General features: G+C 42.0%; 1 protein-coding gene across 2 annotated transcripts; it reads right to left on the minus strand.

The window, feature by feature from the left end:
• Window positions 1-255: 255 nt before the first annotated feature.
• Window positions 256-17,697, minus strand: LOC121571656 (calsequestrin-2). Of its 2 annotated transcripts, none has more exons than XM_041883247.2 (11): window positions 17,108-17,697; window positions 5,384-5,468; window positions 5,107-5,207; window positions 4,905-5,016; window positions 2,540-2,613; window positions 2,300-2,430; window positions 2,014-2,059; window positions 1,835-1,889; window positions 1,337-1,437; window positions 1,165-1,239; window positions 256-1,034 (listed from the first exon to the last, which is right to left on the minus strand). In XM_041883247.2, exons 1-11 carry the CDS (start codon window positions 17,342-17,344, stop codon window positions 693-695), a joined length of 1,359 nt encoding a protein of 452 aa, XP_041739181.2. In that variant the 5' UTR covers window positions 17,345-17,697; the 3' UTR covers window positions 256-692. The 2 variants fall into 2 exon arrangements, with proteins under 2 accessions (XP_041739181.2, XP_041739182.2); XM_041883248.2 differs by lacking the exon at window positions 17,108-17,697 and adding an exon at window positions 16,864-16,960.

Here is a 17,697-nt window from a genome sequence, read left to right on the forward strand (position 1 = left end):
ATTTAGCAGACTCTCATCCAGAGCTTCTTACAGTAGTGAGTGCATACATTTTCCCCCCATGGGAAATGAACCCACAACCCTGGCATTGCAAGCACCATGCTCTACCAACTGAGCCACATGGGACCCAATGGTAATAATAAAGATATAGCCCCTGTGGCATGGAGAGAAGGGAGTGTGTGCACTGAAATCCAGAAAGTCAAACCTAAAATACAATTATCTACACACAAAGCATGTATTAGAGGGCATGGTTTAGTGACCGAAAAACACACACTTTATTGAGGTTTAGGATAGTGTACAGCAGCAGTTCATTGATCAAACAAAAGTTAGATTTATGTCTTTGTCTTGGTCGCGAACCATTTTCATAAATTAGTAGTATTAAGGGAAGGATGGAAAGTACTGTTTGGAGTTTTCTCAAGTATCTCTGTTTGTCAACACATTGTTAATTCTCTCTTTCAGATCAATTTCAGTTTATCAACAGATTTCTTTCCAGATTCTTGAAAAACAAAAGCTGTTAATGGGTTTTCTTATAATGCAGAACGGTTGACTTAGGCCAGACACATTGTACAAAATATTATATAAAAGCTTTCAGGTCTATTTCTCTCACCCTGAACTTGTTCACTTTAATGATAGTACAGTAAAGCGACTATACAACAATGTTATGAATTCTAGATTACAAATTCACAGTTCTTGAATTATTCATCATCGTCGTCTTCTTCTTCGTCATCATCATCAGAGTCATCAGAGTCATCACCGTAGTCGTCGTCGTCTTCATCATCATCAGAGTCATCACCGTCGTCGTCATCATCATCAGAGTAATCAGAATCGTTGTCGTCGTCTTCATCATCATCAGAGTCATCAGAATCGTCGTCTTCATCATCATCAGAGTCATCAGAATCGTCGTCGTCGTTGTCATCATCATTGTCGTCGTCATCCTCGGTGTTGAACTTGCCAGACAGGACGTTCTCTATCCAGTCCGCCAGCTTCTGGGCTGTGGGCAGGTCCTGTTCTTCCATCTCCAGCCAGATGCTGTCAGCCTGTCCAGAGGAAGAGAGAGAGTTCAGGGGCCAAAGGTCATGGACCATCATGAGTTAGATCTGAGTTTCACAATTTCTGACTGGTTTCCACCAATTCCTCATGCTGTATTGGAGCTGTTCGGGGACTCACATCCGTAACGTTGACCACGCCGATCTGAGGTTTGAACAGGTCCACCTGGAAGGTCTTCTCCCAGTAGGGGATCAACTGAGGAGAGTGAGAGAGAACACACTGTGAGACCTGAGAACTGTAGGGACTTGAGTTCACTTAGTCCTGTCCGTCCATCCGTCTGTCTGTGCCTCACCAGGGGGAAGTCATCAGGGTCGATCCAGATTATGCTGAGACCAGGGTGGTGGGTGTTGTCTCTAGCCACCTCCTTCAGCAGCTCCAGGAACTCATAACCATCTGAACACCACCAACCAACACATCAAGAAGGTTAGTCTGTGTTTTATCACACCAGGAGAAGTTTGTTTGATTTCCTGAAAGCTTTTGATCCATTTCAGTGATTCTCAGTTTCAGATAAGACTGATATATGAGGTTGCTCTTTTAAAAGCTATGTCACGTTCATCCCCTCAGGAACCTATGTTGCAAAGCTGATGTTGGCCCTGATCAAAGCTGATGTTGGCCGTGATCAAAGCTTATGTTGGTCCTGATCAAAGCTAATGTTGGCCCTGATCAAAGCTGATGTTGGCCCTGATCAAAGCTGATGTTGGCCCTGATCAAAGCTGATGTTGGCCCTGATCAAAGCTGATGTTGGCCCTGATCAAAGCTGATGTTACTGTAATATTGATGTATTCTTTACCAGGGTCCTCCTCCTCTGCGAAGGCCACTATATGGCTCCCCTCCACATCGTCCTCCTGAAAATGAGACATCATGAGACTCTGTCCAAGGTTTGAAAGAAATTAACACACTTACTGTTGTACTTGCCTTTCTTGCACACTTGCACTTGCATAAGGTAAATGAACAGACAAAAATCCTCACCCATGTCTCAAACATGTCCTCAGCACGCAGCTTTCGCAGTGTTGGCCTGAAAGCATTACACAACGCTATCAGTCACAGACCATTGATCAAATCATCAGAATGAAATTACTGTGTTCTGACAGCCACACTAGGGCGGCAGGTAGCCTAGCGATTAGAGCGTTGGACCAGTAACCGAAATGTCACTAGTTAGAATCCTGAACCGACAAGTTGAGAAATATGTTGATGTGCCCTTGAGCATGGCACTGAACCCTAATTGCTCCAGGGTCGCCACTGATTCCTTCCATACCTTCTGTGTTCAGTGACGAAAGCCACAATCACCTCCTCAGAGTTGGGCCTGTCAGGGAGGGTGACAGGCTCCTCCATGAACGGCTCGTAGAAATCCACCTCGTTCATTTTAAGGGTCAGCTCCTTGGCCACCTTAAACACCACAGACACCTGAGTCAGCACCCAACTTCCTGCATTGACAGGAACCCTTCTCACAGACCAAGGAAATAGGATGTCAAGGTATTCATGTCTGTATACTCACAGCTTTCTCAAAGGTGGTGAAGAATTTGATGTAGGGTTGGAACTGCTCTGCAGCCTCCTTGAATGCACTGTAGTCTGGAGGAAATGAGAGGTTTAGGAAGAAGAGAAAGGAATGGATGGGAGGAAGGAGGGAGGGAGGGAGGAGAGGAGAGGAGAGGAGAGGAGAGGAGAGGAGAGGAGAGGAGAGGAGAGGGCATTTTACTTATTTTGAAGAGGGTGTACTACTGTATAACCACTACTCTATAACCACACCATTTATTATCCGTTGAAGAGAGGTAGACCTTCAGCATTTAGAATAATTCCCCTGCTGCTGCTATCACTTAGCATAGCTGTCAGCGAGCATCTACTAGCTTGTGCGTGCTAGCTAGACTAGGATTGGTCTTTAGGGAGATGCCATTGACACATACAGTGGGGAAAAAAAGTATTTAGTCAGCCACCAATTGTGCAAGTTCTCCCACTTAAAAAGATGAGAGAGGCCTGTAATTTTCATCATAGGTACACATCAACTATGACAGACAAAATGAGAAAAAAAATTCCAGAAAATCACATTGTAGGATTTTTTATGAATTTATTGGCATATGATGGTGGAAAATAAGTATTTGGTCAATAACAAAAGTTTCTCAATACTTTGTTATATACCCTTTGTTGGCAATGACACAGGTCAAACGTTTTCTGTAAGTCTTCACAAGGTTTTCACACACTGTTGCTGGTATTTTGGCCCATTCCTCCATGCAGATCTCCTCTAGAGCAGTGATGTTTTGGGGCTGTCGCTGGGCAACACAGACTTTCAACTCCCTCCAAAGATTTTCTATGGGGTTGAGATCTGGAGACTGGCTAGGCCACTCCAGGACCTTGAAATGCTTTTTACGAAGCCACTCCTTCGTTGCCCGGGCGGTGTGTTTGGGATCATTGTCATGCTGAAAGACCCAGCCACGTTTCATCTTCAATGCCCTTGCTGATGGAAGGAGGGTTTCACTCAAAATCTCACGATACATGGCCCCATTCATTCTTTCCTTTACACGGATCAGTCGTCCTGGTCCCTTTGCAGAAAAACAGCCCCAAAGCATGATGTTTCCAACCCCATGCTTCACAGTAGGTATGGTGTTCTTTGGATGCAACTCAGCATTCTTTGTCCTCCAAACATGACGAGTTGAGTTTTTACCAAAAAGTTATATTTTGGTTTCATCTGACCATATGACATTCTCCCAATCCTCTTCTGGATCATCCAAATGCACTTCAGACGGGCCTGGACATGTACTGGCTTAAGCAGGGGGACACGTCTCGCACTGCAGGATTTGAGTCCCTGGCGGCGTAGTGTGTTACTGATGGTTGGCTTTGTTACTTTGGTCCCAGCTCTCTGCAGGTCATTCACTAGGTCCCCCCGTGTGGTTCTGGGATTTTTGCTCACCGTTCTTGTGATCATTTTGACCCCACGGGGTGAGATCTTGCGTGGAGCCCCAGATCGAGGGAGATTATCAGTGGTCTTGTATGTCTTCCATTTCCTAATAATTGCTCCCACAGTTGATTTCTTCAAACCAAGCTGCTTACCTATTGCAGATTCAGTCTTGCCAGCCTGGTGCAGGTCTACAATTTTGTTTTTGGTGTCCTTTGACAGCTCTTTGGTCTTGGCCATTGTGAAGTTTGGAGTGTGACTGTTTGAGGTTGTGGACAGGTGTATTTTATACTGATAACAAGTTCAAACAGGTGCCATTAATACAGGTAACGAGTGGAGGACAGAGGAGCCTCTGAAAGAAGAAGTTACAGGTCTGTGAGAGCCAGAAATCTTGCTTGTTTGTAGGTGACCAAATACTTATTTTCCACCATAATTTGCAAATAAATTCATTAAAAATCCTACAATGGGATTTTCTGGATTTTTTTTCCTCAATTTGTCTGTCATAGTTGACGTGTACCTATGATGAAAATTACAGGCCTCTCTCATCTTTTTAAGTGGGAGAACTTGCACAATTGGTGGCTGACTAAATACTTTTTTTCCCCACTGTACGTGTACTGAAATAACTGAGCCCCGTTGACCCCTAGTTCTAGGCTCCCACAGTCGGTCAGGGGTGAGACAGCCGTAGTGCTTATCATGAGTGCGATGCGGTGTCTTACGGTAAATAGAAAAATATTTGGCCCTCGCAGCTGTGTGTGGAGGGAGGGTAAAATTGGACATGTAAATCCATGGTGATGGTGAGTTTAAAATGCTGCGGTTATTATCAAGGCCAGGGGATCAGCCAATAGCAATCCAACCCTGGCCATCACACTAGCATGACAGGGACCACATTTAAACAACCTTAACACATACACACAGAGACACACACAGACAGACTGGCAGAAAGACAGAAACACAGACACACACACACACTCACGTTCTGAGTCCTCGTTCTTAAAGTATCCAATGAGGCGGATGTCTTCCTCCATCCTGTCAAATGCCCTCAGCTCCAGAGCATTTCCTATCACCTCCACAGGCTCCTCCAAAAGCTAGAGAGAGAGAGAAAATAACATAACATAACAGTAAGCTGATCCTAGATCTGTGCGTAGTATCAATGAGGGCACTCCCAGACCACTCACGTCTAGTAGGAACTCCACCAGGGTGTTGGCAGAGAGCAGGCCGTCAAACTCAATCACACGGTCTGCCTTGAACACGTACACACTGCCCTCTTCCACCAGGCCTGGGGTCAGAGATCAGGGGTCAGATGGTCAAATACAGACCATTATTTACAGCCATTCACTGAAGGCTTTACAAAAACCTTTTGGTGCTTTCATGTAATGTGCTTCATAGTCATGCAGTATAATAATAATAATGAGCAACTATAGTGCGCACTGAAGTGTTAATGTGTTTCCTTACCCAGCTTCTTGGCAACCTTGGTGTCTTTGTGGGAGTCTACCATTCCAAACCCAATCTCCTTTTCCTCCATAACCTGAGCAGCCAGCTGGAGATGAAGACAAAAGACAGTTAGTGACATTCTTTCAACATCATCATAACACTAAAATTGGAACAGTGTCAAATAGAGCCCTTATTGTTCTATAGTCAGGAACTATGATCCAGTTTCAAGCATGTTTGGCAGGGGGACAGACAAACAGACAGACAGACAGACAGACCGGGCCGAGATTAGGCTTAGTTGGGGTGACGTTATTGAGTAGATAACAGAACAGCCCCAAGGCAACACAAACACACACACATACACACAGAGAGAGACAGAGACAGTCAGATGAGGACTAAAAGTACCATTGCTCCATATCCAGACCAGAATGCTGCAGCCATTGTGGGCTCAGTAGGTGAGGCTCTGCCAGCCAAGGCCTTGAGCTCTGACAGATCCCAAGGCAAATTGAGGCTAAGAATACCTGACTGACCGAAATATCAGAAGGTGAACAGACTGATTTGTCTTCATCCAGATAATACGTTGACAGGTGATCATTTAGGGCTTTGAAAATCATGTTTGAAAAGCACTTTATGAATACAGTTATCATTGTTAACATTTAGAGGCATGGATTCTCCATTGGTTATAGACAAGAAGAAAGGCTTGTATGTCATACTTTTGACAACCTCTAGCAAACCCAAACAAAGTACACATAGGCCTAGACATAATACAACACAACAGACATTACCACATGCAACATGGAACAAGTAGCCTTTGTCAAAGCATGAGACATTGACAGAGTGATGAAGAAGACCAGATGTGGACTCTTCAAACAAATCTCACTCTGTTCGCTCCTTATAAAATAATGGCACATGTATGTCATATTTTTTTTTATTTTTTTTTTTTTTAAGGGGGAATGGATCAGCTTAATATTGCAGATAGATTGTATCTTCTATCAATGTAATTGTCTGCATCACTTCCAATCCCCCATGTTTATTTTTATTTTTTATATATATATTCCCCTTTATTACTTTTCAACCCCACCATCCTTTCCCTACTTGGAGTAAATTAGTGAACAACAACGCCCAGGCCTCTACTTCCGGTCTATACTTACTATCTACACCTTATGGACAGAGTTAATTTTACAATAATTCTATATATACAGTGGGGGAAAAAAGTATTTAGTCAGCCACCAATTGAGCATGTTCTCCCACTTAAAAAGATGAGAGAGGCCTGTAATTTTCATCATAGGTACACATCAACTATGACAGACAAATGAGAAGAAAAAAATCCAGAAAATCACATTGTAGGATTTTTTATGAATTTATTTGTAAATTATGGTGGAAAATAAGTATTTGGTCAATAACAAAAGTTTCTCAATACTTTGTTATATACCCTTTGTTGGCAATGACACAGGTCAAACGTTTTCTGTAAGTCTTCACAAGGTTTTCACACACTGTTGCTGGTATTTTGGCCCATTCCTCCATGCAGATCTCCTCTAGAGCAGTGATGTTTTGGGGCTGTCGCTGGACAACACGGACTTTCAACTCCCTCCAAAGATTTTCTATGGGGTTGAGATCTGGAGACTGCCTAGGCCACTCCAGGACCTTGAAATGCTTCTTACGAAGCCACTCCTTCGTTGCCCGGGCAGTGTGTTTGGGATCATTGTCATGCTGAAAGACCCAGCCATGTTTCATCTTCAATGCCCTTGCTGATGGAAGGAGGTTTTCACTCAAAATCTCATGATACATGGCCCCATTCATTCTTTCCTTTACACGGATCAGTCGTCCTGGTCCCTTTGCAGAAAAACAGCCCCAAAGCATGATGTTTCCACCCCCATGCTTCACAGTAGGTATGGTGTTCTTTGGATGCAACTCAGCATTCTTTGTCCTCCAAACACGACGAGTTTAGTTTTTACCAAAAAGTTCTATTTTGGTTTCATCTGACCATATGACATTCTCCCAATCCTCTTCTGGATCATCCAAATGCACTCTAGCAAACTTCAGACGGGCCTGGACATGTACTGGCTTAAGCAGGGGGACACGTCTGGCACTGCAGGATTTGAGTCCCTGGCGGCGTAGTGTGTTACTGATGGTAGGCTTTGTTACTTTGGTCCCAACTCTCTGCAGGTCATTCACTAGGTCCCCCCGTGTGGTTCTGGGATTTTTGCTCACCGTTCTTGTGATCATTTTGACCGCACGGGGTGAGATCTTGCGTGGAGCCCCAGATCGAGGGAGATTATCAGTGGTCTTGTATGTCTTCCATTTCCTAATAATTGCTCCCACAGTTGATTTCTTCAAACCAAGCTGCTTACCTATTGCAGATTCAGTCTTCCCAGCCTGGTGCAGGTCTACAATTTTGTTTCTGGTGTCCTTTGAGAGCTCTTTGGTCTTGGCCATAGTGGAGTTTGGAGTGTGACTGTTTGAGGTTGTGGACAGGTGTCTTTTATACTGATAACAAGTTCAAACAGGTGCCATTAATACAGGTAACGAGTGGAGGACAGAGGAGCCTCTTAAAGAAGAAGTTACAGGTCTGTGAGAGCCAGAAATCTTGCTTGTTTGTAGGTGACCAAATACTTATTTTCCACCATAATTTGCAAATAAATTCATTAAAAATCCTACAATGTCATTTTCTGGAAAAAATTTTCCTCTATTTGTCTGTCATAGTTGACGTGTACCTATGAAAATTACAGGCCTCTCTCATCTTTTTAAGTGGGAGAACTTGCACAATTGGTGGCTGACTAAATACATTTTTCCCCCACTGTATATATATATATATATATATATATATATTATTTTTATTTTTTTGCTCCTGAACTTCTTCTACTCTCAACCTCTCCGATCATATTCATGATGTCCATCCGGTTTGCTTCTAAATGCCATATCTTTCTAACTGTGCTCTTTCCCAAAAGCTCCCAACATACAACCTATATACTTATTATGGACACAGTATGCTTACATTATTAGCTATCTTTGTTATTATTTGTTGTTATTTGTTATTAGTCCCATCCTTCAACTCTATTCAATACCTCCCATCTATCTCTTAACACCATCCATATAGGATTTCTATTTGCCATATATATTTCAACCGTACTGTGATGTTTTACAAAAGTTCTGAACCTTTCTATTCTCATTGCTTCTACAGATTGTGAATTAAAAATAAACATTTTTGCTAAAAGTATTATTATATTATTGATTGATTGACTATGACTTTTCAGATCACCCAGTAATGCTATCTGCAAGGTTAGTTCCAGGTAAATATTGCAATCCTTTAGCCATTCCTGGACCTGTGTCCAAAAACAAGCTACAAATGGACAGAACCAAAACAAATGATCTAATGATTCTGTCTCTTCACAGCAAAATCTGCAGAGCTGGGAAGATTGTATCCCCCCATATAAATAACATTCTATTGGTAGCAAGAATTTTATATAATAATTTAAATTGAAAGATTCAAATTTTTGAATCCGGTGTCGCTTTTGCGTGTCAGTTCATAAACACTATGCCATGGGATCGGTACGTCAAAGATCTCTTCCCAACTATTTTGCAATCTATATGGGACGGCTGTCAATCCTTTGGTCCTTAAGTGAAACTGATATACTTTTTTATTTATCACAGTTTTCCTTAACCAATTATGTTCTTTAATGCAAGGCCGACAGACAAGTTCCTTACTTTCTCCCCCTTCAACTTTCCTCTTCCACTTTTGCGGTAAGGCTGCAATTATTTGGTTGTAATTTTGGGTAGAGCAGACATTTCCATATGTTTTTGTTAGCTGCATGTGCGACATAACTCCACCAGTCCTACCGATTATATCATTTACGAAGATTATACCTTTTTTAAACATTCTGTCAAAAAATAAAGGTTTTTTGTCAATTAGTATATTTGAATTTAACCACAATATTTGTTGCATTATTTGTTCTGTCGTTTCTGGAGGATTAAATTGAAATTGCAACCAACTTTCTATGGCTTGTTTTAGAAATAGTGACATTTGGGAGATTATTTCCTTTTCAAATAACTGAAAGTGAGAGGTTGTAATCTGAATAAAGGGAAAAAGGCCTTTCTTGAACAGTGGGTGAGACAATCTTACTAATTTGCTTGAGAACCAGTTCGGATTTAAGTATAACTTTTGGATGACTGAAGATATTACTGATAGGTCTAATGCTTTAATATTTAATAATTTCTGTCCTCCGAATTCATATTCATTATATAAATATGCTCTTTTAATTTTGTCTGGCTTGCCGTTCCAAATAAAATTGAATATTTTTTTCTCATATAATTTAAAAAACTGTTTTTTAGGCGTAGGCAAGACCATAAGCAAATAGGTAAACTGGGATAATACTAAAGAGTTAATCAGGGTGATTTTTCCACAAATTGACAGGTATTTTCCTTTCCATGGTAGTAAGATCTTATCTATTTTTGCTAACTTTCTATAAAAATTTATTGAAGTGAGATCATTTATTTCCTTTGGGATATGTATTCCGAGTATATCCACATCACCATCAGACCATTTTATTGGTAAACTACATGGTAATGTAAAAATTGTATTTTTTAGTGATCCAATACGTAATATAGTACATTTGTCATAATTTGGTTTTAATCCAGAGAGGTTAGAAAATGTATCTAGATCCTCTATGAGGCTGTGGAGGGATTCTAGTTGTGGATCTAAAAGAAAACATGAATTATCTGCGTACAATGACACCTTTGTTTTTAAGCCCTGTATTTCTAATCCTCTGATATTATTATTGGATCTGATTTTAATAGCTAACATCTCGATGGCCACAATAAATAGATATGCCGATAGTGGACAACCTTGTTTCACTCCTCTTGACAGTTTAAAACTTTCTGAGAAATAGCCATTATTTACTATTTTACACCTAGGGTTACTATACATGATTTTGACCCATTTTATAAGAGATTCTCCAAAATTGAAATGCTCCAGGCATTTATATATAAACCCCAGTCGAACTTTATCAAATGTCTTTTCGAAGTCTGCTATGAATAGCAGGCCTGGTTTCCCATTTTTTCCATAGTGTTCTATTGTTTCCAATACTTGCCTTATATTATCTCCAATGTATCTTCCATGTAAAAAACCTGTCTGATTAGAATGAATAATATCCGACAATACCTTTTTAATTCTATGCGCTATACATTTTGCTAGGATTTTTGCATCACAACACTGAAGTGTAAGGGGCCTCCAATTTTGTAAATGGACTGGATCTTTATACACTGCTCACAAAAATAAAGGGAACACTAAAATAACACATCCTAGATCTGAATGAATACAATAATCTTATTAAATACTTTTTTCTTTACATAGTTGAATGTGCTGACAACAAAATCACACAAAAATTATCAATGGAAATCAAATTTATCAACCCATGGAGGTCTGGATTTGGAGTCACCCTCAAAATTAAAGTGGAAAACCACACTACAGTCTAATCCAACTTTGATGTAATGTCCTTAAAACAAGTCAAAATGAGGCTCAGTAGTGTGTGTGGCCTCCACGTGCCTGTATGACCTCCCTACAACGCCTGGGCATGCTCCTGATGAGGTGGCGGATGGTCTCCTGAGGGATCTCCTCCCAGAACTGAACTAAAGCATCCGCCAACTCCTGGACAGTCTGTGGTGCAACGTGGCATTGGTGAGTGGAGCGAGACATGATGTCCCAGATGTGCTCAATTTGATTCAGGTCGGGGAACGGGCGGGCCAGTCCATAGCATCAATGCCTTCCTCTTGCAGGAACTGCTGACACACTCCAGCCACATGAGGTCTAGCATTGTCTTGCATTAGGAGGAACCCAGGACCAACCGCACCAGCATATGGTCTCACAAGGGGTCTGAGGATCGCATCTCGGTACCTAATGGCAGTCAGGCTACCTCTGGCGAGCACATGGAGGGCTGTGCGGCACCCCAAAGAAATGCCACCCGACACCATGACTGACACACCGCCAAACCGGTCATGCTGGAGGATGTTGCAGGCAGCAGAACGTTCTCCACGGCGTCTCCAGACTCTGTCACGTCTTTCACATGCTCAGTGTTAACCTGCTTTCATCTGTGAAGAGCACAGGGCGCAGTGGCGAATTTGCCAATCTTGGTGTTCTCTGGCAAATGCCAAACGTCCTGCACGGTGTTGGGCTGTAAGCACAACCCCCACCTGTGGACATCGGGCCCTCATACCACCCTCATGGAGTCTGTTTCTGACCGTTTGAGCAGACACATGCACATTTGTGGCCTGCTGGAGGTCATTTTGCAGGGCTCTGGCAGTGCTCCTCCTGCTCCTCCTTGCACAAAGGCGGAGGTAGCAGTCCTGCTGCTGGGTTGTTGTCCTCCTACGGCCTCCTCCACGTCTCCTGATGTACTGGCCTGTCTCATGGTAGCGCCTCCATGCTCTGGACACTACGCTGACAGACACAGCAAACCTTCTTGCCACAGCTCGCATTGATGTGCCATCTTGGATGAGCTGCACTACCTGAGCCACTTGTGTGGGTTGTAGACTCCGTCTCATGCTACCACTAGAGTGAAAGCACCGCCAGCATTCAAAAGTGACCAAAACATCAGCCAGGAAGCATAGGAACTGAGAAGTGGTCTGTGGTCACCACCTGCAAAACAAGTCCTTTATTGGGGGTGTCTTGCTAATTGCCTAGAATTTCCACCTGTTGTCTATTCCATTTGCACAACAGCATATGAAATGTATTGTCAATCAGTGTTGCTTCCTAAGTGGACAGTTTGATTTCACAGAAGTGTGATTGACTTGGAGTTACATTGTGTTGTTTAAGTGTTCCCTTTATTTTTTTGAGCATGGTTTTTTTCACTTGTATCCTGTTTCAGTAATAATGAGATCAGACCTTCTTCTTGAGTGTCAGATAATCTACCATTTACATAGGAGTGGTTAAAACATGCTAATAACGGTCCTCTTAGTATATCAAAAAAGGTTTGGTATACCTCGATTGGTATGCCATCCAACCCTGGAGTTTTCCCGGACTTAAAGTCTTTAATTGCATCCAGAAGTTCCTCCTCTGTAATTTCACCTTCACATGAGTATTTCTGTGTGGCTGTTAATTTGACATTATCAATAAAAAAAAAATCTCTACAATTAGCTTCAGTTAGAGGAGATGGAGGCGGCTGAAAAGAAAACATATGCTTAAAGTACTTTGTTTCTTCCTTCAAAATATCATTTGGTGAATTATGGGTGACTCCGTCAATTGTAACCAGTTTCATTAAGTTCTTTTTGGTAGCATTCCTATGTTGAAGATTAAAAAAGAATTTTGTGCATTTTTCCCCATATTCCATCCAGTTTGCTTTATTTTTATAATATATTACACTTGATCTTTCTTGAATAAGTTTTTCCATTTCTTTTTGTTTTTCCTCTAATTTATTCTGAGCCTCTATGTTACAGTTTTTATTGCCATCTATCTGTTCTGTTAGACTTTCTATTTCCTTTCTTAGTATAAACTCTTTTGACCTAAATTGCTTTTGTTTTCGAGATGAGTACTGAATTGCATGGCCTCTAAAGGCACATTTAAAGGTGTCCCATACAATAAGGGGATTCGCTGTACCTATGTTATGTTGGAAAAAGTCAGTTATAAATTCCTTTGTTCTAATTATAAATAAATTATCATCCAATAGGCTTTGATTAAATTTCCAATATCCTCGCCCACGTGGAAATTCAGTCAGAGTAATGTATATGCCTATTATATGATGGTCCGACCGCATTCTGTCCCCTATCAACACTTTTTTTTTACTTTTGGTGCCAACGAGAATGAGATAAGAAAGAAGTCAAGACGACTAGCTTGATTCAGTCTCCGCCATGTATATCTCACTAGATCAGCATATTTAAGCCTCCATATATCTACTAGTTCTAATGTATCCATAACATTCACAATTTCCTTAAGAGCATGTGGGTGATTGTTTGTGGTGTGATTTCCTTTTCGGTCCATTAAGCTATTTAAAACAGTATTATAATCCCCCACCATAATAATATTGTCTTGAGTTGCTTGCAGGCTTGATAATTTATTATATATATTGTCAAAGAATTGTGGATCATCATTATTTGGTCCGTAAAGGTTAATGAGCCATATCTGTTTATGGTCCAATACCATATTTAAAATAATCCATCTACCTTGCGTATCTATTTGGACAATTTGCACATTCGGATCGAAATTACTATTAATTAATATCATCACCCCTTTTGAATTTCTTTGCCCATGGGAGAAGTATATTTCCCCCCCCCATTCTTTTTTCCACGCTACTTCATCTCGAATTGTTGAATGAGTTTCCTGTATACAATAGATATTATATTCCTTCTCTTTGAGCCATGTAAATATTGTTCTTCTTTTGTTATTATCAGCTAAGCCATTACAATTATAACTGGCTATACTTATTTCACCATACACCATAATGAGATACAAGTTTCAAGTCTATTTATCATTATATATGTTTGTAAATTTACCAATAAAAAATAGCGTAATGATTGAGTGTCCATATAGCTGTACCGTGATATTTGCATTGCTACGGAGTAACCCTTCAATTGTTCTCCACTAATTCCCCCGCTAAAGCCCCTCCCCATCCCAAGTTGAGCCGTCACCCCAGTGATCAGCATCCCACCCACATCCCTCCGTATCCCTAAGGCCCCGAGAGGCCAGGACCCATCCATCGAAAACAGCACACAGTGCCACCCACAAAACAGAAGCAGATTAACCGCCAAAAGCATTTCCAATGCTTTCACCTCTATATATATATATCTATATAACTATATATATATTTTTAATTATGCATATCCTATTTTCCATCATTATCAATTAATATGTGTAATAATGTCGGCAGTTCACGCATAGGATTCTAACATATAACCCGGATTGCCATTGTATTACATTTAATTCATTGACAAGCAATTATTATCCTAGCAAATAATTCCTGCGGTCCATCCCATACCCCCCCAACATCCCCACTCCCCCACAACAGATGCCAGACAAGCACACACGCACATACTCACATACTCCAACACACTCAACCCCCCTCCTCCACAATCCACCATAAAATCCGATACTCAACGGCTGTTATATCCCCAGAGCCCAACTCGAGAAATAACTTGATCTACGAGTGCACATACAGTTAAAGCTGATTGAGAAAGCATGCAGATTGAGCAGAAATTGATAACAATGTGAGATTTGATTAATCTACTTAATCTATGTCAAGTCCTAGGTGATGGAGATCAGATCCACCCTCTTCACCTGAGACACAAACACTCTGATCCCCTGTTGTAACCATTTTCCCAAGCATCTCCATGCGGTCAGACCTTTGATTATTTTGTGCCACCTGGGCCACAATGATAAACCCCCTCTCTGATTGTCCGAGTGTGACCCCCTCCCCATGGGTTACTGCAGCCAGTGTTGCCAGCACTGCCACTACCTGGGTGGGCGTACCCCACCGGAATCCCCACCGGCTAGGTAAAAGGTCGTCAAGGTTCTCATTAGCAGCTTTGAGAATTTCCCTTGTATATTATGCTCTCCCATCAGGGGGCTCTGGCTTTGTAGGACCAACCCTGCCAGGCAGGCTCAGAATCTTGAGGGGGCGGTGCTGCTCAAGTAGGTCTCTGACCGCATTTATTTCTCTGTTTAGGCTGCATATTCACAGCAGGTCCATAAAATAGATGGGAACTTCTCTTTGGTGTATGGGTCACTCAGGTGGGTGTCCAGGTTATAGGGTTAGGGATCTTTCCATCATGATAGGACAATGAATAATTAGATTAGATGTATACTATATTTAAAAATGTATATCCCTCATCTACACAAAATTGAAAGCTCTCTCTCTCACTACCCCTGCTCATAGACCCCCGGGTCGGCTCTGGGATATGCAACCATTTCCCCTCTCACTCACTTAACGCCGCACCTTTTCAAACACAAAAATGCACACCACATGGTTGACTGCGGAAGAAATGGGCCGAGCGTGCAAACGCACCCGCATCCACATCTGCCGCAAGGGGGAAAGGACGCCAGAGAGAACACAGGACCAACCACAACAACCATCCGCCAAAACAACAACCTCCCGCCAAAAAAAGCCATGTTCTAATTATTTGTATTTAAAGATGTATTATTCTGCTTGTTATATCGTTTTATCCATTTATAAAATACTATACTTACTATAAATGTTATTTAATATTACAATCCCTATCATTGCTAGTATCAGGTGCTCCAATATTTGACTCCTCTATTACAACTTTTAGAATAGCCATGGAGTAGTCTTTGTGTCTCTGAACATTTGGTTGTCAATATATAATTTATCCACCACTAGTGCAACACGTTTCCCTTTTAATCTGTTTTCCTTGAAGATTGGATACAGAACTTTGCGCCTTTCTACAATCTCCTTCGGGAACTGATCATTCATGCCTATTTTCGTGCCAGCAAGTCTTTTTCCCAGGCTTTTCACCATAGCTTTATCCTTAAAAAAAGCTATGTAATCTTATACAGATAACATTTAGTGAAGCAAAAGAGCAAGTAAAGTTCATCATGATTACCCTGGGCCCTAAACCTAGTCCGGTCCACCTGTGGTGAGTTAAATATCTGGGGCTATTAGGAGTGGGAGACTGTGCTCAGGCTAGCTGCTGCACATCACACTCTAACTCAACACAAGCCATGAGGAACACAGGACAGCTAGGGAGAGGAGATTAGGCCAAAGTAGCCCACTGTAGCCCACTGTCACAGCTCAGAAACCACACACTGCTGCAGTAGGATACTAACTGACACTTTACTTGAAGTAGCTTCTTATGAAGTGCTCATTTCCTAATAAACATATTCATAAAACATTAGGACATGGTATAATCAATTAGCTAACCTTCTAGTGATTAAATATACATGTCATTGACATAGTATTTTAAGACCAACTCAATCTAAGCGTAAGCAAAAGAGCATCTGCTGGTAGAGCACGGCGCTTGTAACGCCAAGGTAGTGGGTTCGATCCCCGGGACCACCCATACACACACCAAAAAAATTGTATGCACGCATGACTGTAAAACGCTTTGGATAAAAGCGTCTGCTAAATGGCATATTATTATTATAGCAAAACAGGGAGAGAGACAGACCTACTGCAATGCCCTTCACATGTATAGCTCAATAATACAGAACTGGGCAGCCTCACACACACACACACACACACACAAACACTGCACATACACAGTAATATCTCAAAGTCATAAGAATCACTGATTGACAGGGTAGCTCAGCATTCAATCCAATTCAATCAGAGTTGATAAATGTTTATTTGCATAATAGCCATTTTATGACAGTCTCGCATTCTAGCTTCTTCTGCACTCTTAACCCCTTCAGTAAATTGTGGGCTCTGTGCCCATTGGAACACAGTGTCTTGGTACTGTAAATTATTTATGGAGTGGGTCAGTGACCCCAGATTGTTAAATCACCTCAGTCCAGCCCAGGTGCTCCCCCTCCCTGGTGACTCTCCCCTTTCTACTCTACCCACCTTCTCTTTCTTCTCCTCCTTCTCTTTCTCTCTCTGCCCTGTCCTCCTTCAGTGTATCTTCATATTTTCTCCACCATCTCGTTCCTAGGATCCTTCATCCCCACCTCTTACTTCTTACTTCCTTCTCCCCCCACTCCTTCATCCCCACTTCTCCCTCCTCTTCCACCTCCTTTCATCTCTCCTCCCCTACCTCCCTCCTCCCCCACCATCTCCCCTTTTCTCCCCTCCTCCTCCTCAGGCTTACCTCCAGCACCATCTCAATCATCTGGTGTTGTTTCTGCAGCTCCTTGCCATCAGGGATGGGTTTGTGGTACAGCAGACACAGCATGGTGTACTTCTTCATGGCCTTCTTGTAGTTCTTGTTATTGATGTCGATGACTCTGTCTTTCCCGTCATAGCGAGGGAACTCCAGGCCCTTCTCGGCCGGGATGAGGGGCGCCAGAGACAGGCACGGGAGCAGGAGCATCCACAGGGCATGCATGGTCTAGGGACAAGTTAGGAACAACCACACACCCCAAGAATCACAGAGTAACCTTTAATCACTAGATAAGGCCTCCACAAGAGCACTTAGGCTGAGGAAGGTCAATAAACTCCCCAAAATGAAAATATATATTTTTTTAAACAATAGAAAGATAGGTGTAGGTTGCCCTTAAGTTATAGTATAAATCTCCTTGGGTCTCCTTCCAAGCCGTGCTCTATAGTCCATGCCGCTTGTTCAGGAACCAGCGATCCTCTCTCTCCCTGTTTCACTCTCTTGCTCCCTCTCTCCAGCTAAGACAAAGGGAAAGAACAGCCCTGACAGACCTGGAGCGCTAGGGGGCTAGATACCGTACA

This window comes from Coregonus clupeaformis, chromosome 40, assembly GCF_020615455.1.
Source record: "Coregonus clupeaformis isolate EN_2021a chromosome 40, ASM2061545v1, whole genome shotgun sequence".
NCBI classification, from domain to species: Eukaryota; Metazoa; Chordata; class Actinopteri; order Salmoniformes; family Salmonidae; genus Coregonus; species Coregonus clupeaformis.

What these genes read in the sequence shown, in the direction of transcription:
- LOC121571656 (XM_041883247.2), bottom strand. Translation starts at nt 17,344, where the DNA reads ATGCATGCCCTGTGGATGCTCCTGCTCCCGTGCCTGTCTCTGGCGCCC. An exon ending in TGATTGAGATGGTGCTGGAG is followed by an intron (nt 5,469 to 17,107) that starts GTAAGCCTGAGG and finishes CTTCATCTCCAG; the next exon opens with CTGGCTGCTCAGGTTATGGA. An exon ending in CAAGGTTGCCAAGAAGCTGG is followed by an intron (nt 5,208 to 5,383) that starts GTAAGGAAACAC and finishes CTCTGACCCCAG; the next exon opens with GCCTGGTGGAAGAGGGCAGT.